Source organism: Polyodon spathula, chromosome 20 (assembly GCF_017654505.1).
Source record: "Polyodon spathula isolate WHYD16114869_AA chromosome 20, ASM1765450v1, whole genome shotgun sequence".
Lineage (NCBI taxonomy): Eukaryota > Metazoa > Chordata > Actinopteri > Acipenseriformes > Polyodontidae > Polyodon > Polyodon spathula.
In genome coordinates this window covers 6,984,857-7,005,949 of record NC_054553.1, presented here as the reverse complement: position 1 = coordinate 7,005,949, position 21,093 = coordinate 6,984,857, and the positions used below count along the sequence as shown (strand labels likewise).

The 21,093-nt window shown below is 42.0% G+C and overlaps 2 protein-coding genes across 4 annotated transcripts; one reads left to right on the top strand and one right to left on the bottom strand.

Moving 5' to 3' along the window:
- Positions 1-235: 235 nt before the first annotated feature.
- LOC121295226 (calnexin-like) lies at positions 236-10,326 on the top strand. The gene is made up of 15 exons (XM_041219654.1): positions 236-323; positions 975-1,039; positions 1,402-1,478; positions 1,841-1,902; positions 2,786-2,927; positions 3,460-3,541; positions 3,828-4,020; positions 4,527-4,716; positions 4,918-5,031; positions 5,128-5,284; positions 5,489-5,704; positions 6,435-6,554; positions 6,903-7,005; positions 7,453-7,544; positions 8,484-10,326. The coding sequence occupies exons 2-15, from the start codon at positions 977-979 to the stop codon at positions 8,508-8,510; spliced, it is 1,638 nt and encodes a 545-aa protein (XP_041075588.1). The 5' UTR covers positions 236-323; positions 975-976; the 3' UTR covers positions 8,511-10,326.
- Positions 10,327-10,935: 609 nt separating this feature from the next.
- LOC121295229 (vesicle-associated membrane protein 7) lies at positions 10,936-15,428 on the bottom strand. 3 transcript variants are annotated; one of them, XM_041219657.1, is made up of 8 exons: positions 15,109-15,428; positions 14,140-14,324; positions 13,882-13,939; positions 13,656-13,793; positions 12,760-12,850; positions 11,791-11,858; positions 11,453-11,545; positions 10,936-11,095 (listed from the first exon to the last, which is right to left on the bottom strand). In XM_041219657.1, exons 2-8 carry the CDS (start codon positions 14,283-14,285, stop codon positions 11,027-11,029), a joined length of 663 nt encoding a protein of 220 aa, XP_041075591.1. In that variant the 5' UTR covers positions 14,286-14,324; positions 15,109-15,428; the 3' UTR covers positions 10,936-11,026. The 3 variants fall into 3 exon arrangements, with proteins under 3 accessions (XP_041075591.1, XP_041075593.1, XP_041075590.1); XM_041219659.1 differs by having other exon boundaries at positions 15,262-15,428; XM_041219656.1 differs by lacking the exon at positions 15,109-15,428 and adding an exon at positions 14,479-14,630.
- Positions 15,429-21,093: the final 5,665 nt, after the last annotated feature.

The window sequence follows — 21,093 nt, the reverse complement described above, 5'->3', positions numbered from 1 at the left end:
ATTTAAGATTATGTTGCGTGTTTTAGCAACATCATTTATGTTGCACCGTTTCCACTGTAAACATTCAGCTGTATCACTGTATTCATTATAGCCATTAGAGGTGGATTGATGTTACCACGCTGCAAGAACAATCCCTAACTAAAGTTTTACTGATTAGTGCTGATGTGATTAATGACTAACTTGGTACCACTTAATGTGTTTGCAACTGCATTTTATCACGAGTTTAGTTGCCGTGGGAACACTGAAGGGTGAAAGTTCATCTGTGAATTAAAGGTGATTACAGGCAGATTCGGAAGACGGTACTTTCGGTTGTTTCTGGAAAGGTAAAATAACTAGTTGTTCTTTACATTTCTGTTAAACAATATATACAATCACAGTTTTTTTTTTTTTGTAAATACAACCTTGTTCGAGGAACAAGGAAGAGTATAGATTTTAATTGCAAATATGTAAAATTTGCACTAGTTTCATAACTACTTGTTAACCAAGACAAACTGGAGTACTGTGAAGGATTATTTCAAACTGAACTCGCAGAGCGGCCGCATGTACAGTATAACACACACACACACACACACACACACATATATATATATATATATATATATATATATATATATATATATATATATATATATATATATATATATATATATGTATAATGTATTGTTTAATGTTTAATGTATTGGGTCAATTGTTTTTTATTTTTACTTTTTGTTTTGTTTTTTTAATTGTTTGTAGTTGTTTGTTTTACAAACTAATCCCCTAATTTACAGTAGTACAATTTAAACTGTAGAACCGTGTCAGTTAATATCATCAAAAATATATCAGAATTAGTCATATCCCAACTAACCTATGATATGTCGAGTTCACGTCTTATGATAATTATTATTAAATTGCAAAATTACTGTCCGGATACTTGTGGAATGTATTGTACTGTTTAACTTTTTAAATTGTTATTGTTGTTATTATTATTTAAGTGATGTATGTGCTTTCGCTGTTCGTGTTATCGTGCACCTCCGTGTACTCGCAGGAGACTCCTGGGGTGAGTTTTTTTTTTTTTTTTAAATATGATCATTTATTTTAAAATGACAGCTATGTGCGGTTTGAAACATTTACACATTTGTGTTGGTTGTTTCCTGAATGAAAAGCTCGCGCTAAAGATGGAATTTGATCTTACTGATTTATAAAATAACATACATGAGATTCTGTTTCACAGTAGATGTAAATCATGTTAGCTTTAATGTACATTACTTGTGGAGGTATGTAAATGACATACTTTGCTGATCATGCTGTCTGTTGTTTGGTCCGGTTTCCTTGTTATACTATGAATGTCCTTCAGAATGATAGAGAAAGTGCAGAAGCTGAGTGCTAATGAGTTTTCTATTCATGCTGGATATTTTTCAGGTGGCCTATAGACCCCCACAGCCAGCAGGGGACGCGCATTTCACTGAATCGTTTCACTCCAGCACCATTGAGGAAAGGTGAGTTTCATCGGAAGCTCACAGTGCTGAATATAGACATTACTGTACAATGAAAACCACTTCACAGAATCAGAGGTTAATTTACTGAAGTGCATATTGTAATTAGAAGTTGCATCCCTCATCCCTGTGCTATCTGCTACCAAATCCACTGCTTAATATTTGCCAAGTTCTGCACTCTAATTATTTTTATAGAATACTGTAGTTTGCCATACCTTTGTGTTTTAACTGCTTGCCTATGCTTAGGCATGACATTAAGTAAACAAATAAACATGTTGTATGCATTTGATTGGCAGTGGTAGCATTCTCTGAATCAAATTTGAAGGGGAAAACCCAGAATGCATTGTGTATTTGTTTTCTTCTAGCAAATGGGTGACTTCCAAAGCAAAAAAAAAAGATGATGATGACAATGAGGTGAAATATGACGGTACGTTTGTTTTAATTTATTTAAATGGATTCTGCTTCACCTATGTTTGACATATTTAATAATTACACTGTGTAACAATTTTTTTTTTTTTTTTGTTCCTGGGTAGCAAGTGTTATTTCCTATTTGCTTATGCCTCAAAAGTAAAGAAAATGGCTATTATTCCCCACAAACTTTGCTTTTGTGACCAGGACAGTGATATTTCAAAATATCACTATTTCCAATGGGAAAACGGGCAAATGTGTGTCTTTTCGTTCACATAAAGTCAGAAAAAAACAACATATGACTCCAAATTAACATGTATTTATACTAAAGTAATACAAAAATGACTACAAAAGATTTAGAAGTGAGTAGTTTTTCGAGATTTACGATTATACTGTATTTACAGTATAATCGTAAATCTCGAAAAACTACTCACTTCTAAATCTTTTGTAGTCATTTTTGTATTACTTTACAGTATAAATACATGTTAATTTGGAGTCATATGTTGTTTTTTTCTGACTTTATGTGAACGAAAAGACACACATTGTGGGGAATAATAGCCATTTTCTATACTTTTGAGGCATAAGCAATTAGGAAATAACACTTAATACCCAGGAAAAAGATTGTGTTACATAGTGTTATCAAGCAAGGGAGAAACACTATGGCAAAATGAGTATTGTGACCTTCATTAAAATGTACCCTGTATTTGAACCGAAGTTTACTGGCTTTTAGTCTTTAGCTTTAGACCATTTAGAGAATCTATAAAAAGTTATTTAAAAATAACAACTTAAAGGGGAAGAGATTTTAGCAGCAGTATTTCATCACCTCTAGGTAGCTGTAAATATGTCTGAATAAATACTATACTTTGATAATTAATCAATCTTGTCCTTTGTTTAACGTGCAGGACTGTGGGTTTTGGAGGAACCAGTGGAACAGAAGCTACCCGGGGATAAAGGACTAGTCCTGAAATCCAGAGCGAGGCTCCATGCCATAGCTGCCCCTCTGGATAGAGTCTTTCACTTCCATGATCAATCACTCATAGTGCAGTGAGTAATGTTAGCTTGACTGCCTGGGGCTTGGTGTGCAGGGGGACCACATGTACTGAACATGAGACTGCAACAGTTAGATGAGCAGAGTTCCTTCTCTACAATGCTGTGTTAGTAACCGTTATGTTCAAATTCATGCTTGTATTCAAAATGAGATGCTGCTCAATTTTACCATATGTAGTGGTGCTTTGTTAATTGAGTTAATTGAGTTGAGCTGACGGAGCCCCAATTCAAACCGGGTTCATCTCTATCTGCTGCTGTTGTAAACAAACAGGACTGATTTCAATTAGCATCCTACACAGTGGCACAGTTCGGCAGATCGAAATGCATCTTTTTTTAGATTAGCACATTTCGGGCTTTATAGCAGACTCCAGATTTAAGAAATAAGCTGTATAGTTTGTAGCAATGTAAATTAGCTAGAACAGGGGCCTCTGTCTTAATCAGCAAATCCTCCACTGGTGTTGTGTGATCAGGAGAGCTGCACCAATACAAGTCTTTTGCTCGATTTGTCATTGACTCCATTTATCTGCAGATATGAGGTTACCTTTCAGAAGGGGATAGACTGCGGAGGGGCCTACATAAAGCTCCTATCCCACAGCAACCAGCTCGATTTGGTGAGTTGAGCATTATCTTCTGCCTTATAAATCAAAAGTCAAATAAGAAATGTCTGCATCTGCCAGCACAAATGTCTAAAACAATGAAAGTACCAATTTTTGAGTGATACTCGTAAGGCACATTTGTACAGTACTAAGTGCAGCATTTTTTGTTAAAAAACAAATTGATAATGTTATAGAAATAGCAAGAAACAACTAAAGAGCTAGTTGTTAGGAGCTCTTCATAAATTAAGGTCATCGTTGTTTTATATAGTTTTAGTTTCTGTTTTTTTTTTTTTTTTTGCAGGCTCAGTTCCACGACACAACCCCATTCTCCATCATGTTTGGCCCAGACAAGTGCGGAGAGGATTACAAACTGCACTTCATCTTCCGACACAGAAACCCTGTGACAGGACTGTATGAGGAGAAGCACGCTAAGAAACCTGACATTGACCTCAGAGACTATTACACTGACCACAAACCACACCTGTACACTCTCTGTACGTACACGAGGGATAGGAGTTTATATTGGAGGGTGTCGCGCCTAAAAACCATTGGCTCTGTTTCATTTCTGGTTGTCAATCCTTAACTTTTTTTTGCTCTGTAGTTATCATCTTTCACCATTCTACATGCTTCGAAAGATTTTTTTCTGTACAAGTAATATATGTTACGCTAGCCTACTGTGTAGACTTGCTGTCTCTGTTAGATTGAGTAGTTAATCCAGAATTTGATGATGGTACTGTACAAAGGCACTCCTGGATTGTTTTTTTTTTTTTTTACTTCTCTATCTAATCACATATTTTATTCAAAAACAAACAAAAAAAAACACCACAGTCTAGTCCTGGTCTACTAAATTAACCCTCTGGGGTTTGTCTTTCACAGCATGGTGGTGTCAACAAGAGCTGTGATGTTAATCTTGACTCTGTTTCTCTTAGCACATCACCTTCAGTTTGCCTGATCATTTTCTTCTTCTGTTCTCTGCTTCTGACCCATCTGTTGTTTTTAGATTTATACCCAGACAACAACTATGAAATCCTAATTGACCAATCAGTGGTAAGCAAAGGCAGCCTTCTGAAGGACATGACCCCTCCTGTGACCCCTCCCAGAGAGATTGAGGACCCTGCTGACACCAAGCCCGACGAGTGGGACGATCGAATCCACATCCCAGACCCCACTGTCCAGAAACCCCAGGACTGGTGAGTACAGGAGGACTATCACAGCCAGCTCCAGAGCTGTCTCTCTTCACTGGGGCAGACAGGCTTTGCCTCTGACCCACATCCTTGTAGCAGAGTGAAAAGGAGGGGGGCTGACACTAACCCTCTTCCTCGCTTAACACCCATGTAAATTACAGTGTTGGTGCACCCAATATTCGTGAACCTTGTGTTTGTCCTTTGAAGGGATGAGGACGCGCCCCCTCAGATCCCAGACCCTGCGGCTGTGAGACCCCCCGGCTGGCTGGTGGAGGAGCAGCCGTTCATCCCTGACCCCGATTCAGAGAAGCCGAACGATTGGTGAGCCATGATTCTACAAAGCTAGTGTAAAATGATTAAGCTCAGCAAGAGTGCCTCGTTTCTCTGTTTCATGCTCTCATACTTGTTCTCTGTTAGGGAGGAGGAGATGGATGGTGAGTGGGAAGCACCTAAGATCCCTAACCCTGCCTGCAAGGACGCTGTTGGCTGTGGGAAATGGACTCCGCCTCTAGTCTCCAACCCTGCCCACAAGGGCAGCTGGAAGCCGCCAATGATTGTCAATCCGAATTACCAGGTAACTCCCAGCATTCCAGGCTTAATTGTCAGCTTAATTAGACATATCTCAGTGGCCAGTGTCCTAATTATAGCTAATTAAGTTGAAAGTTAGTAAAACGTAAAATGCTTTAACGAGTGCAATGTCTTTTCTTAAAACATTACATTTAAAAGCTGTGGATCTGACATCAGAGGTTATCTAAATTGAATCTCTCTTTTCTCCCAGGGTGTGTGGAAGGCCCGAGTGATTCCAAACCCCGGTTATTTTGAGGACCCCCACCCCTTTCGCATGGACCCTATCGGGGCTGTGGGTCTGGAGCTCTGGTCCCTGACTCCTGACCTCCTGTTTGATAACTTCCTGGTGTGCTCTGAGAAGAGCCTGGCGGATCACTGGACTGTAGAGACCTGGGGGCAGAAGCAGGCAGCGTATGATGCAGATGCGGTGAGACCCTGCTAGGGGCTGTTTCTTTCACATTGCATTGTGCTCCTATTTATTCAAGGTTTCAATAAAAGGGATTTATTCAGTGAATCAAAACATGATCCATTTTTCTTTATAGGGATCTTGAATCAATCTGTATCTGAGTAAACAAGCAAGCCCAAAAAGTTGGTTAAAATTCAGTAAGCTTTTACTTTAACACACAGATAGCACTTTAGCAGAAACGTGGGAAAATTCCATGAAGAACAGTCCATCAGAAGTGCTGCAGCTTGGTATAGAAGCAGAGCCCTTTAATCTAAGAGAATTACTTCCACAGCTGGACTTTTAAACATGTCTCTTTTCCACATTACGTAAATAATTCATGTTGGAATGGCAATCAAATGGTTTTCAATGTGTGTTAATCACCCATTATGGAGGTAGTTAGTTATGTTGACATGTACATTTTTGTGCAATTTGTAGAAAAGAATAGGTGTCAGACTTCTTTTCAGAAATAAGGTGACAATGGCAGTATACATACAGGGTTACAAAGCCACACTAGTCAGTGAACTGTGTTGTATTTTACGCTGCACCCAGTCATTGAAATGGTGCCAGGAAATCGCGTAATTGGGCCCCTGCTAAATCTAAAAGTAGTTCTACACCCCAGTGCTAGGAGCGAGTCTCAGTATTTTGAAATATTCCTCTTCCATATGAGTTGCCCCGTTCTCTCTTCCTAACACCTGTTTCTGTTTCTCATCAGCCGGGTGTTGTGTTGAAGCTCTTTGCAGCCACAGAGAAGCGGCCCTGGCTTTGGGGGGTGTACGTATTCACAGTAGCTCTGCCTGTCGTCTTGATCATCAGCTTTTGCTGGCCAGACAAGGTAGGCAATGGCAAAGTCCACCCCTCAGCACCCCATTAGGAGCTCAGGGCCTCGTTATTAGCTGTCCTGCGTGACACAACTGCTCTGCAACATCTGGATTTTGTGGGGCTACATGTTTATCCCTGAACAAGGTCCTTGTACACCTCACTAGAACGTTTTTTCTATGGTATTCAGTGATGTTAAGAAAGAGTCAATAAATCACCCCAAGGGAAATAACCAGTGAGAATAATTTAAATACCAACTGCCTTTATTGAGATCTTGTATGTATATCACATTGTTCGCGGTCTTGCTTAATCAAAGGAGGCTAGTCATATGAAATGGTACTGGGAATAGTGCTTTGTATTGCAGAGGTTTGGTCCTCCTGATCAGGACTATTTCTATAAGAAAACAGATGATCCACAGCTGGATGATTCTGTGGATCCGGAGGAGGGCTCCAAGTCTTCAGCCCGGGGTGAGTGCTTCTGGGGGTTAACCCTTTGTTACCTAAAGTGGGCCTGAGCTCTCGTTCTCCACTGTGTTGTCATTAATGACGGCACTCCTTTGCAAGTTACTGCACTAGGGTTAAAACATTTCTAAACTTCTTACTGACTCGTGATTCAATAAGCCTTTAGAGCAGGGATTCTCAACCCTGGTCCTGGGGACCCCCCTTGTCTTCTGGTTTTCATAACATGTTATAGCTAACTTGAAATATGCAACTGTTTAATGACTGAAAACAAGTAAAAAGTTGTTATTATTATTAGTTACATTAAGGGTCTAGTTAAGTAACTGAGAGCTCTGTTGGAATGAAAACCAGAAGACACATGGGGCCCTCAGGACCAGGTTTGGGAGCCCTACTTTAGAGGTCGCTAGTATAAAACTTTTATTTTTTCATGCAAGTTTTTTTTTCTGTCACTTTTAGGCACACAATCAATGGGAAGTAAAGATAATAATGGAACTAAAACAGAGGACATCAAGAGACCATCAAAAGCAGACCTGGAAGTAAAAGACCAGGTAAAATAAGTTATCCTACAATTACAAGTAATCCTTTCCATTAGAAGTTAAATGCTAACCTGTTAAGTAGAAACCTATGCTCAGAAATTAGTGTCATGGGATTACCCGGTTTGAAATTATGACATCGTTTCAGTTTTGAAACCTGTGTACGCGCTCATCCTTAACAGGGAAACCTTAACTAACCATTCTCACTGAGAAGGGACTGGACCCACTTGAGTGGAGGCGGGTATTTGAATCGTGGTAGCCCAGTTAAAAGTGCAAGCAGCTTCACATGGCAATTCACTTGTCTTTTTTAGTTCCTTTGATATTTAGTGTCTTTGCGCTCATTCGGAGTGGTTTGTTTGCTCCAAAACTAACTAAATATTTTTTTCTCTAAATATGCCTTTACATGAGTTTGAGCTTGTCTGGAAAATCCTGAGTGGCAGGCTAAACAGACTTTCTCAGTCCATTCAAAGTATCTGTCAGTGATATCTTTTTGGGACCTTGTATATTTTATCCATGTACACATTTTCTCATTTATGTACGTTTCATTGATGGGAAGTGTGCTATATAAAGATTGAGTGGAACGATGGACTAGCAGTCCGTCGTATTTTACATGCATATAGCACAGCTAAAAGGTCACATAGCCACATGATTACATTCAAATCATGCTTCAGACAAGTTCAAAGCAAGCTCAAAGCTGGGTTAAGGAAGATTTAAAGAAACAATGTTAGAACTCTGGAGTAACAAACCCTATAGCCACTTGGAATGTTAGCAAAAATCATAACCTAGTTAGAGAAATGACATTTGATGGAACTCTACTGTGACTTTCCAGTGTCTGCAGCACAGGATTTTACTTCCCATCAACAGTTAAATACATCTGCAGTCTAATAACCAAAGCAATGAATATGCTAATTTATTTCTAAGTAATTACTCAGATTTTTCTCATTTTATTTGTAGGTTCAGTCTAGAAGAGTAAGGTTCTGAAGAAGCCTCTGCCTGCCTTAACTAAATTGTAAGAACAATGCTCACTAGCCTGGGTGTATCATGGAATATTAAAAGAGGTGTATATGCACTCCAACACCCCCAGGAGATCACCTATACTGATACTGAGCCACATTCCAAGCACATTTTAAGGTACTGCCTTAACAGATCACACACAGCTGTTTTCTATTGATTTTTTTTTTTTTTTTTTTTTTTTTTTTTTTTTTTTGAGTTCCATTACCAGTAAAAGTGAACTGTTTCATTGCTACATTGATATAAGCATTGGTCATATCAAGGACACAAATATTTTCACATGCTCTTCCCCTTATGGCATGACCTTGTGTTGCTTGTTCACAAAACAATCTAATTTTTTTTATTTTGAGTGACTTACAGATTTTCTTTTTTTTTTATACAAGTGAGCATTTCCATATTTTCTGTAAGGCGTAGCTCTCTCCTTATAAAACCTGACAGAATTTTAACAACCAAACTTATTTTTATAATCATGCATGAAAAAGAGGATTTACAATCTTAAATAAATAAAATGAACATACTCACATCTCATCATAACACTTTATTTTTTTTCCATTTTCTTTTAAAACAGGGGTTATATAACCAAAAAAAAAAAAAAAAAAAAAAACCTTTTTTTTAAAGTGCATTAAACACAAACATACCTTCACTAACAGTGAATTGAATGGGGCGAGTGAGGATAACTTCAGTGGATTACCTGGTAAACAGTGGGTTTGGATTTCAGCTTCTCTATGCAGTCAGTTCTCATTAGAAACACTGTCAATTCCCCAGTGTAAAATTACATTCACATCAAACTCTTATTGAAGTGATGAAAGGTCAATGCAAACTACAGCACAACCACAGAGGGGAAAATAACTTGACCTCCACAAGCTTCAGTCCCTCTCCAGGTTCAAACACAGCCCCTTACGATGTACACATGGATGTAGTAGTAGCTGGGCTGCCCAGAATGTATTTGTTAAAAATAAAAAGTAAGACTTGAAATTAACTGAACATAGTTCAGGAAACCCAAATTGCCTGTTTACAGTTCAACCCTAACTGCATAAGTAAACAATGACCTGTGCAATTTAATCTGTAATACAGCATGATATTTTTAAATTTATCTTATAAAACTGTTACTGTAAAGTTCCTATCTTTTAATATATGCTGCGAAGAATATATGCCACAAAAAAAAACAGTGCAGCGTATGTTAATGTAGTATAAGTCACTGTAGCTTTTAAAGTGTTTTATAAGTGAACAGTTTTAAGAATTTCTACCTGACACAAACCAGTCTTTGAAAGATTAGCCTGGTGTTAGTTATTTTCCATTTTCTTTCAAAGCAGGGATTTTATTTATTTATTTTGTTTAAACTGCATTTAACACAAATGTACCTTAACTAACAGCAAATTGAATGGGGCCTTTGCGTGAGTCATGATAACTTCATTGGATTACCTGGATTATTATTTTTTATTTTTTTACAGAAGAGAGCCAAAACCATTTGTTTAAATTATAGCCGTAAGAAGCCTTAACTATTAGCCAATTTACAGGTTGGTAAATTAATCACATGGGTTGCAGCTACCATCGAGGAGAAGGGGGTTGGCGGCAATATAGTCAATATATAAAAAATAAAGCTAAAGAAATAAATACTTGCTTCTTTCAAAAAAAGCGCTACTTTTTCATTCACTTCCGTTGATTGATGTAGAGAAGAGCAACTTCAAAGAACATATTAGAAAACTACGAGTTACTCCGTGCATTCTGCAGTGACCTTTGCTGTCAATTTCAGATTCCACTGTCCTGTATGCAGCTCACCATTTTCTTTCATCTGCAGCTGCACATCTGGCACAAGTGTCTTGCCTTTTCACTGTGTTTTCATGTATTAATCTGTTTAGTTGAGTGGGACTTGATTTCTATTTTTCTATATAAAAAACAAACAAAACAAAAGTTACAGTATGTGCATCCAGGTTTACGGAGGATATACCACTACATTAAAAGGCAATCAAAAATAAAAAATGGGAAACAAGCTGGTAGTCGTAGCATATTCCCTACTTTATCACACAGTGGCTACCGTTGGATCAATTCTTTGACTCAAGCCCTGTGGCCATTCATCCTCCCAGCTGTATCATAAGACTGAAAAGTTACAAGATTAGAACTGAAATCTAGAACAACATTTAAACCGTCACACTAAATCAGGCTATTTCTTTTTTTCTTTAACAAAGCAACCCAGAATACTACAATTGAATCGCAATCAGTACAATGATTGTCGAGTCCATGTCTATATGAAATAAGTGTATCTGTGTGTCTATATATATATATATATAAAATGTGTTTGTTTAGATGGGTCTTTTTCTGTTAATAAGGCAGGCATGGATGCAGTAGTCCTTGAATGGGAACGGATTAGAGGACAAAAGGAATGGGTGCAGGTTACGGATGAGCTCCAAGACTGGTTATCAGTCGGTTGGTTGTACAGTTCTGTTCCCTCAATGGGGGCCTCATGCTATGGTGCGTTCCTCTGCCTGTTACTTTTTGACACAGCTTGGCCAGCTGAGCCCACCACAGGCTGCGGAGACGATGACATAGATCACAATCTGAAAAAGAATAGGGGTGGGGGAGGAGCTATGGTTATTTGTCTAGTATGATTACCAAATCTCTGAATGTGCAGATCTATTAAAGTGATTGTTTGCACTTTAAGACCATTTTAGTCTTTGTTATACAGAGACTCCCCCACACTTGTTATTCTAATATTTACCCTTGCTGAAATAAATATAGGTTATAGTGATATAAACTCTAAAAGTTAGTTACTGTCTCAGGTAATTATTTTATTTCCAGTACTAAACTAGATGGAAATCTAGATGGTGAAAGTAACTGCTTCCACATGTAAGCTATTCAATTCTTAGTTGTTAGGGGCTTTGTAAGAGACAGCGAATGAGAAAAATGATACTTACAAGGGATACCACCGCTATTATAATGGTGAGCTTGAAGTTTTTCATGCACATTGACCGGGCCAGGTTCCTGCTTGTGGTTTTGAACGTGACGGACTGAAATAGAAACAATGCATTTCAGGCAAGCTTTTCCTGGTTAATGTACAATATGTATGAATAAAGAAATCTGAACTTTACTGCACTGCTTTTTATGGGCAGTGTTTGTCTTGAGGATGCTGAGATAACACAAAATAGCATAACAAAGATACTCACAGGGACACCTCACTTTTTCCACAGAATCAGTTCAAAATAGCATACTGACTTTATAACCTCCCTGGTGTATCTAAATAATGAAAACTCACTGAATCCACCAGGCTCTCTGTCTTGTCTATTAGCAGCTCCAGTCTTTCTCCTCTCTGTGCCACCAAATCTGAAAAAGAGATCCCTCTGCTGGTTAATTTAATGAGGAGACAGGAGATGCAATGAACAGCATTAACAAGATTATACAACAACAACCAGATGCTTTGTTATTACTCAGTAACAAAACAGCAAATAAAGCATAGCTAAGAGAGGTCACTAAACCCTGTCTTGAAACTGCTTCTTACTGATGAAACGCTTTACAGGGATGCTTGAGCTCTGCTCTCAAAAAGCAAGCTCTTTCAACTGACTACAATGAGTATTTCAGTCAAATAAATGCACATAAACAACTTTAAAAAGTTGTATAATAGCGATAATGGCATTGCTGTGGCATGTTCCTCTGTAATAATGGAAATCCCTTGTTCAAATAATGAGGGATGTGTTTCACTCTTCAAGGACTATAGTCTTAAAGAGCAACTTGGTTTGGGTAATAGTTCTTATTCATTCTTGTGGTTGAAAATATCTTTGTATACAATTTTCTATTTTAGTCATCCCATCCTGGTGACTTTTTAAAGCAAATCTGACACCTCAGCCATGCTCTTAGAAACTAATGTCCAGCAATTAAATCTGGTACACCAGAGTGTAACTATTAACGTGGACCCCTGCAGCACTCTGAACCTCGTCCTGATATCTCTACTGAGACCACACTGAAATTTTACAATTCTGAGTTTTGAAAAAAGTCTCCAAGATGTGAAACAGAAAATGACACAAGAAGAAGAATCAACAGGAGGCACATATTTGTTACAATTACTCATACCCATATCAGGTTTCATTTCAAGTTGAGCAGCAATTTTAGGCTTGGATACTGTATTCACCTTCAGGTTAATGTGTATCAAGTACAAAGTGTAGTCATTTCAGCTCTTTTTCTACACTTTTAAAGGGTGCATGTGGGAAGCAGGGGAACTTTTACTTACCAATGTTTCTGACCATGATGCCTTTGAGCTCATCCACCTGGGTCTGAGTCTCCGTCACGCGGTCAGAGCCCTTGATGTCTGAATGGTGCTTCTGAGCACACAAAATGAGAGAATTTATATTGGAGCACTTATATAAAAACACACACATACAGAAAAAATAACATGGGTTTTGATTAAATAGTAATGTTCTGCATATAGTTCTTTATACTGTGCAAGAAGCATTCTCTCTGGATTCCATGACAGGGAATCATTTTGCCCCATTTGCAGTTAATCAAGGTGTCAGTAGCCAATATTTCCTAGGCGCTGATCTTAAATTGTATTTGGTGTATATCCATTTAAACGCAGGTTGCACATACTGTATAATTCAAACAATTTCAAAATGTACAGTAATAACTACACTGACTTAATGATATACAACGTTATCCACTCCTAGTACACAGAACAAGGCTTAACCCATTTGAGACATGAAAGAAAGGAGAGCGAGCTACTTGCTGTGCTACACCAACGACCTAAGGCAGTGACCCCGAAATTATCACGAGACACAGACTGCACACCCGCATGACTGAATTAGCTACAAGGGAATCTTTTACATCAACTTTCAAAACAGCTTAGTGAGAGAAGACATTTTTCTAACAAGGAGTTTTTATACAAGGCCTCTTAATCCTGCAGGCTCTTATCAGCTCCAGACTTTCTGCTCTGAAGGTCTCTGAAGATGCCATTCACTTCCCCCTCGTTACCAGGGCAGCAGTTGGGATTTACAGGAAATGAGTACATCAGCTAGTACACAGGCCTTGATAACTTCCTCAATATGCAGTTTTAGCTCAACTCAACATTAAAATGTGCTTTGGGCCAACGCTCCACATTTTTTAGGTGTGGGAATGGGTAGGTTTCTGTACCATCTGAGCTGCGAGCAGGCTGGAGAACTCGCTGTTCATGGCGTAGGGCAGTGCCGTCTGTGCCCGCGAGCCGTACGTTGTCTGGAAGCGCTTCTTAATCTCATTGAGGAAATTAAACGCTCTGGATCTCTCAAAGTCCTGCAACCAGAGTAAGACTGCTGTTAACCTCAATATAGTAACACATGACAGAGAAGACATATTGATACTCTGAGACTGGTTTACTTACATCGTCTGTGATACAAAGGAAAATTATTCTGTCTTGACAAATGTAATGAAACAGGTAACTGAAATAAATAAAACAATACAATTCATTAGTGCTGGAATGAGAAGGCTTAAAAACATCCTTCATTGCCATCAGAAATGCAGCACCAGTGAGTATGCACACAGTCCAATACATTTTTTTAACCTATCTGACCTTATGCCACAGTCCATTAAAGACATGTATTCAAAATACTTGAGCCGCGAGTGATGGCAGGAGACTTACTTGCCATGTGAGTAGGTGAGCTTGTTGTTCTCTGAGGGGATCTTAGCCAGTACCTGCTCGGTCACCTCCAGGAAGTTGCCTCCACACCAGGCATGCTTTGCCAGGATTGTTGTACCACGGGCTACTACTGCAAAGAGGATAGCCATGGCAACAGCTGGTAGAAGAAGCAGTGGGAACTCAGCAATCTGGAATTAAATAATCAGAAATACATGTTACTGTTATTATAGAAAGGGGCTAACAAAGCAGCGGCCACAGGATCATTTTGGGAGACAGAAAACTTCAGAATGGACACAACGTGATTGAAACCAACATCTTAGAGCTGGTTTTAAATTCTGATACCTGTGTAACTGTTCCCCACGTTCTTCCATCGTGTTCCCTGATGTGTCCTCTATCAGAAACTAGGTTTACAGTCCTGTATGTTAACATTCCCCGAAGGTAACTGCTTGTTTCCACAGAGGAAAAGGACCTCAGCGTGTCACATGAACTTAAACATCAGACTTATTATGTTTTTCTTTACCTACAATGATTAACAAGCCACAGGACAGAAAGGTACTTTACACTCATGTGGACTAGGCACAAACTGCCTTCCTCCTTGACGACGAATGCCCCATTTGCACCCTATGAACCAAACAGGCATACTCCAGACCTTTTAAATAACATGACATTCTTCATTCGACTGTCCTGGTAAAGAAAACGCTAAACTAAACACACTAACATAGGGAATGAAAGGCAATACAAATATAGACTTCATAACAGAATATCACACACTCAATACTGAAAACTCTTTACGCAATACGAGTCTCTGGTTTCGACAGTAATAAAATAACCTAAACAAGAACACCAGTGGAGTCTATACACTTAAGCAACTGCTTCGAAGATTTTCTACCACAGATAAGAGAAACATCTTGTATGGTACAAAACATGCTTCACATTTTAAACAACATGTTTTTATCACCGCCGACTACCCACCTGATTCTGACAGAGTTGAAAAAAATTAACGAGTTTATTCTTCCCCTTTCTTTCTCAGTTACGACAGCACGGCGTCGAGTAGATAAACACACCTTCCGCAGAGCTACCCCGTCAACAACACCTTCATGACATGCCACTGTCTATCTCTGTTACCTGTTAAAATATGTATTCCCAGCACAGTAATTCAAATTCGTGTTTCTTTTTTTTTTAAAAAAAAGCTATTTCTTATTTCCGTTATATTCTTGACCGTTTATCTGTTTTTCAATTTCAGCTTCTGGGTCACACACAAACAGCTCCAGTGGCCACTTCCTCCTGCTTTGCGTCATGGGTATTGTAGTTCAGAAAGCAGAAGATTGAAGTTTTATTTCTGGTATATGGCTCAGTCTGCTCATGCATATATTTCATGGTGTATTACCAGTTATAAACATTTTAACGATGGTATTTGATTTTCTTTAGTTTGGGGAAAAATAAATTAATTTGATCGACTCATAAGTACTACAAATTCCATCAGGGTTTTGCGCTCCTTGACAGTTTGTAGTTCTGTGTGTCGAGGGCCCTTTGTTAATGATACATGACCAAGTGGCCTAATTTCAACGTACAAATAAAACATATGATTTGCCAATCAGACTACAAGGCCCAGACTGCCCTGCGTTTTTCGTGTACGTTTTGTCCCTGCGACACGGGACTTAGAGGAAACAGAAAGCATGGCGACAGAAGAGGGAGTGAAAAAGCATGCACTGGAGGTGGTAAGTAATAAAACTGAATATATATTTCTGTTATCATACAAAAACAAATAATCAATCGCAATATCGTAATATACGCGATAGCAAGCGTTCAGTTTAGCGGAGTATAGTAGGTATTCGTCACTGCAACTGTTGTTAACCCTCTTAGTTATGTATAAAACTAGCAAGTAGTTCTTTGATTAATTTATTAGTCGCATATAATGTTCAATTCCCCAGTGATGTACTAATATAGGTGCTGCTTACACGAAACTGCGATTTGTTTAATGCATGCTTTTAAAAGTGAATCGATAGATATAGACGTATTGCACCTGAACTGCGAATGTCTTCACGATTGAATGTTAAAAGGTTAACAATGTAATATCCACACAATAATTCACAAATGGTTTCCAACCTGCTGTCCGTGGCGTTTTGATTTGCTGAGTAATAGCTAATAGCTTGCGCTTAGTCTGTGCTCATTCGCTTTAAAGAAATGAACTTGTATACAGACTGACATCTATTATAAAGTCTATTCTTTTTATGAACACATTTGTGAAATATTTTTTTTGTATGACAAAGCATCTTGGTTGCGAGTAACTGGTTTTCAAACTCAGTGTCTTATTATTTGTTAGTAGTTAGTTACTGTGCAGGGAAAAATGTATCATGTAAGAGAATTGGATTTCAAATTGTTTGACCAATTATAAATAGAATGAAGTAACAACGTTGATAAGTATCTTCTCATTAGCAAAACATTAACAAACGTTTTCATGTTAGTAAGCTAAACCCAAATTAAAACCACACTTTCCTTACACTTTACATGTTGCATTGATCAACAATAGGTTCGAATGACGTTTCGTTATAGCATATCTAGTTGAATTTTAATTTTCTTCTCCAAGTTGAAGTTCCCATTGACCTCCACTAGGGGTCAGACTTGATCAACTGCCAGATGCTGGTGTTCTTTTATATTACATTCAGCACCCACATATCCTACCCTGGAAAATTTGGACTTTAGTGACGATTAAACATGTGTGGCGCATATCCGATTTATTTAATTTTGGCCCTTTCCAACCCTTGTATCTTTTGTGTTCCCTGACAAACAGACAATGCAAAAATACGTATCTGAAAGGACTGTGTTTTAAAATAAGTAGGCTTACATTTAGATGTACTGTACTGGTTTTGTTGGTACAGAACTATATTTAACAGTAGTATTTTAATTTAGAAAGATGATTCTGAGAATATCACTTACAGTACACATGTTAAAATCTGGTACGTATTGTAGTGGTATGTAACATTTCCCATTAATGACCTAACAGCAAAATGAAATCAAATGTTATCCATGCACAGACTTGTGTAAAATGTAAAAGGCAATGCAATTTAGCAATAGCAAAAAAAAAATTAAAAAAATACATCGCAGTGTCTAAAACTGTTTAATGATTAACTGTTACATTACCCTAGCTTGTCTCGTTCTCTTTGTTTTGGCAGAATTTTAGTCAGGTCAAACTGCACAACAGACAGACTAATTTGGCATTGTTTTTTTTTTTTTTTAAATGCGGGCTGCGACGGATATTCAGATAAATTGTAACATTGAAGAGTTGGGCTTTGTATCCAAAATACTTGTCACAGGGAGTGTCACAGAGACGGCCGAAGTGGGCGGCGTCAGAACCAGGAAAGGTAAGGCAATACACAAACCACAGGACAGATGAATGAAATGAAATGATGATGGCGCTTGCTTGCGCCGGTTTATTGCAAAATAAAAGGGTTGAACAAACAAACAGAAACAGGACACGGCACTGGTAGCCAAAATAAAACAGACAAACAAAAAACGGACTAATACTTAACAAAACGGTGGACGCACAGACACTGACAAACACGGTGAGCGGATACTTTCCCTTATTATTATTACTGCTACTGCTACTGCTTATTTTCTCCGTCTCCAATCCCGTTCTCCGCTCACCGAACACCCAACAACCAGTATGTGACAACGTGCATCTATATATACTATTGTGCTGGGATTCAATTACCAATTAATTATTCACTTGAATCCCAGCACGTGAATTAATAAAGTGCAATTCCCCGTGCTCACATATTACTACATTTTACTTGCACGTGAAGTGCTGTGCAATCCTCGTGCCTAAATACACATATACATTTTTAAACACTCGTGTTACACAGACCCGTTTATATCCCGTGTACCAATGTCTATACACCAACATTTAAACACACCACACGCAACACATAACAGATAATATACACAGGGGCGGGCACTTTGTTACATATACCCCCTCCTGTGCAAAGCACACATGGCCTCAATGGCCACCTCCCCCCTTAAAAGCCCAAAAGTCCCACCCAAAGTCCTTGGCCAGGACCAGAGGCTTCCAGGGGCCCACAGGTCGTAATGCTGTCAGCAGGGTAGCATTCTCCTGCCAGGGTAGTCCTAGCAGCGGAAAGGCTGCTTGGGGTGTGGTCTCCTGACCTTCCCCCTCCTTCGGCGCCGGCAGCTCCCCTTGGTGGGGCTTCAACCACCGTTCTTCCTGCAGGGAAGAAACTGCAGAGGGAGCAGGTCTCCGGACCTCCCCCACGATCTCCGGCGGAGAAACTGCTGCTGGGGTTGGCGGTCTCCAGACCTCCTCCCCCTTCTCCGGCAGCGAAACTGCTGCTGGGGTTGGCGGTCTCCAGACCTCCTCCCCCTCCTCCGGCAGCGAAACTGCTGCTGGGGTTGGCGGTCTCCAGACCTCCTCCCCCTCCTCCGGCAGCGAAACTGCTGCTGGGGTTGGCGGTCTCCAGACCTCCTCCCCCTTCTCCGGCAGCGAAACTGCTGCTGGGGTTGGCGGTCTCCAGTACTCCGGCAGCGAAACTGCTGCTGGGGTTGGCGGTCTCCAGACCTCCTCCCCCCCAGGCCGGCAGCTCCCCAGAGCGGCGGGCAACCCCGGGCGATGCGGAGCGGCGGGCAACCCCAGGCGATGCAGAGCGGCGGGCAACCCCAGGCGATGCAGAGCGGCGGGCAACCCCAGGCGATGCAGAGCGGCGGGCAACCCCAGGCGATGCAGAGCGGCGGGCAACCCCAGGCGATGCAGAGCGGCGGGCGGCGGCAGAGCGGCGGGCAACCCCAGGCAACCTTGGGCGAAGCGAGGCTGGCATCCTTGGGCGAAGCGAGGCTGGCATCCTTGGGCGAAGCGAGGCTGGCATCCTTGGGCGAAGCGAGGCTGGCATCCTTGGGCGAAGCGAGGCTGGCATCCTTGGGCGAAGCGAGGCTGGCATCCTTGGGCGAAGCGAGGCTGGCATCCTTGGGCGAAGCGAGGCTGGCAGTCAGGACAAGCTGGGGTGCGGGTGTTGGCCCTCTTTTCGGCCACTGGGGCCGGGAGGTTCTTCCCCGTGCTTCCCTCAGCAGCCTATGCAAGGGCTGCTGAGGACCGCCAGCATCTAGTCCTGGCCCTGGTGGTGCAGGGAGAGGCAGCTCCTGCTCCTCTCCCTCTGATGGAGGTGGAGCCAGAGGTTCTTCCCCGTGCTTCCCTCAGCAGCCTATGCAAGGGCTGCTGGAGGAAGTGATACCAGCAGGCATTCCACCCTCTGCTGGTGGCAGGGAGAGGCAGCTCAGGCTCCTCACCCTCTGCTGGTGGGGGTGGTGATACCAGCAAGCATTCAGCTCCTCTGTCGTGATGGTGGGGGAAGCTGGTGGAGGGACCAGCAGGCATTCACCCTCTGCTGGTGGGGGAAGTGATACCAGCAGGCATTCACCCTCTGCTGGTGGGGGAAGGGACCCAGCAGGCATTCACCCTCTGCTGGTGGGGGAAGTGACCCAGCAGGCATTCACCCTCTGCTGGTGGACAGGGACCCAGCAGGCATTCACCCTCTGCTGGTGGGGGAAGGACCCAGCAGGCATTCACCCTCTGCTGGTGGAGGGAGGCAGAGGCAGCTCCTGCTGCTCTCCCCCTGCCGGTGGAGGTGCAGGATTCACCCTCTGCTGCTCCTGGACCCTCTGCCCCTGCTGGTGGAGGAGGCAGAGGCAGCTCCTGCTGCTCTCCCCCTGCCGGTGGAGGTGGCGGAGGCAGAGGCAGCTCCTGCTGCTGCTCTCCTGCCGGTGGAGGTGGCGGAGGCAGTGGCAGGTGGCTGCTCTTCCCCTGCCGGTGGAGGTGGCGGAGGCTGCAGCTCTGCTGCTCTCCCCCTGCCGGTGGAGGTGGCGGAGGCAGAGGCAGCTCCTGCTGCTCTCCCCCTGCCGGTGGAGGTGGCGGAGGCAGAGGCAGCTCCTGCTGCTCTCCCCCTGCCGGTGGAGGTGGCGGAGGCAGAGGCAGCTCCTGCTGCTCTGCCCCTGCCGGTGGAGGTGGCGGAGGCAGAGGCAGCTCCTGCTGCTCTCCCCCTGCCGGTGGAGGTGGCGGAGGCAGAGGCAGCTCCTGCTGCTCTCTCCCCCTGCCGGTGGAGGTGGCGGAGGCAGAGGCAGCTCCTGCTGCTCTCCCCCTGCCGGTGGAGGTGGCGGAGGCAGAGGCAGCTCCTGCTGCTCTGCCCCTGCCGGTGGAGGTGGCGGAGGCAGAGGCAGCTCCTGCTGCTCTCCCCCTGCGGCGTGTAGTCTCCTGGTGGTGGAGGTGGGAGCGGTGTGTAGTCTCCCCTTGTTACAGGGGACTGGTGCGGCTCTCCCTCACTTGCAGGGGACTGGTGCGGCTCTCCCTCCCTTGCAGGAGACTGGTGCGGCTGTGGAGACAGCGGTGGGACCTCTGCCTTCCTCTTCCCCTTTCCCCTTCTCTGCCACCTCCTCACCTTCCTCTCCTGCGGCAGTTCCTCCTCTCTTTCCTCCTCCTCACCTTCCTCTCCTGGCAGTTCAGCTGGTAGGGGCAGCGCACCACCGGGTGCCCAAACTCCCCACAGGCAAGGCACCAGCCCTGGTCCTCCAGACCACCGAGGAACTCCTCCAGGTCCTGGCAGCCATCTCTCCAGTCCCAGCCTTCCATGTTTTATTTTTTTTTTTTTTTTTTTGTTTGTGTTTTTTTTTTTTTTTTTTTTTTTTTTTTGACAAAACACCTCTCCTGGTCTGACGCTTGGAGGCGCTGTTATCCCACGCAGGACACCACGTGTCACAGAGACGGCCGAAGTGGGCGGCGTCAGAACCAGGAAAGGTAAGGCAATACACAAACCACAGGACAGATGAATGAAATGAAATGATGATGGCGCTTGCTTGCGCCGGTTTATTGCAAAATAAAAGGGTTGAACAAACAAACAGAAAAAGGACACGGCACTGGTAGCCAAAATAAAACAGACAAACAAAAAACGGACTAAT

Coding starts and splice junctions, on each gene's coding strand:
- LOC121295226 (XM_041219654.1), top strand. CDS start 977: ATGTATGTGCTTTCGCTGTTCGTGTTATCGTGCACCTCCGTGTACTCG. Junction 1,040..1,401: donor ACTCGCAGGAGACTCCTGGG/GTGAGTTTTTTT, acceptor GATATTTTTCAG/GTGGCCTATAGACCCCCACA. Junction 5,705..6,434: donor CAGCGTATGATGCAGATGCG/GTGAGACCCTGC, acceptor GTTTCTCATCAG/CCGGGTGTTGTGTTGAAGCT.
- LOC121295229 (XM_041219656.1), bottom strand. CDS start 14,565: ATGTTAACATACAGGACTGTAAACCTAGTTTCTGATAGAGGACACATC. Junction 13,940..14,139: donor CTCACCTACTCACATGGCAA/GTAAGTCTCCTG, acceptor TATTTATTTCAG/TTACCTGTTTCATTACATTT. Junction 11,096..11,452: donor TAATAGCGGTGGTATCCCTT/GTAAGTATCATT, acceptor ATTCTTTTTCAG/ATTGTGATCTATGTCATCGT.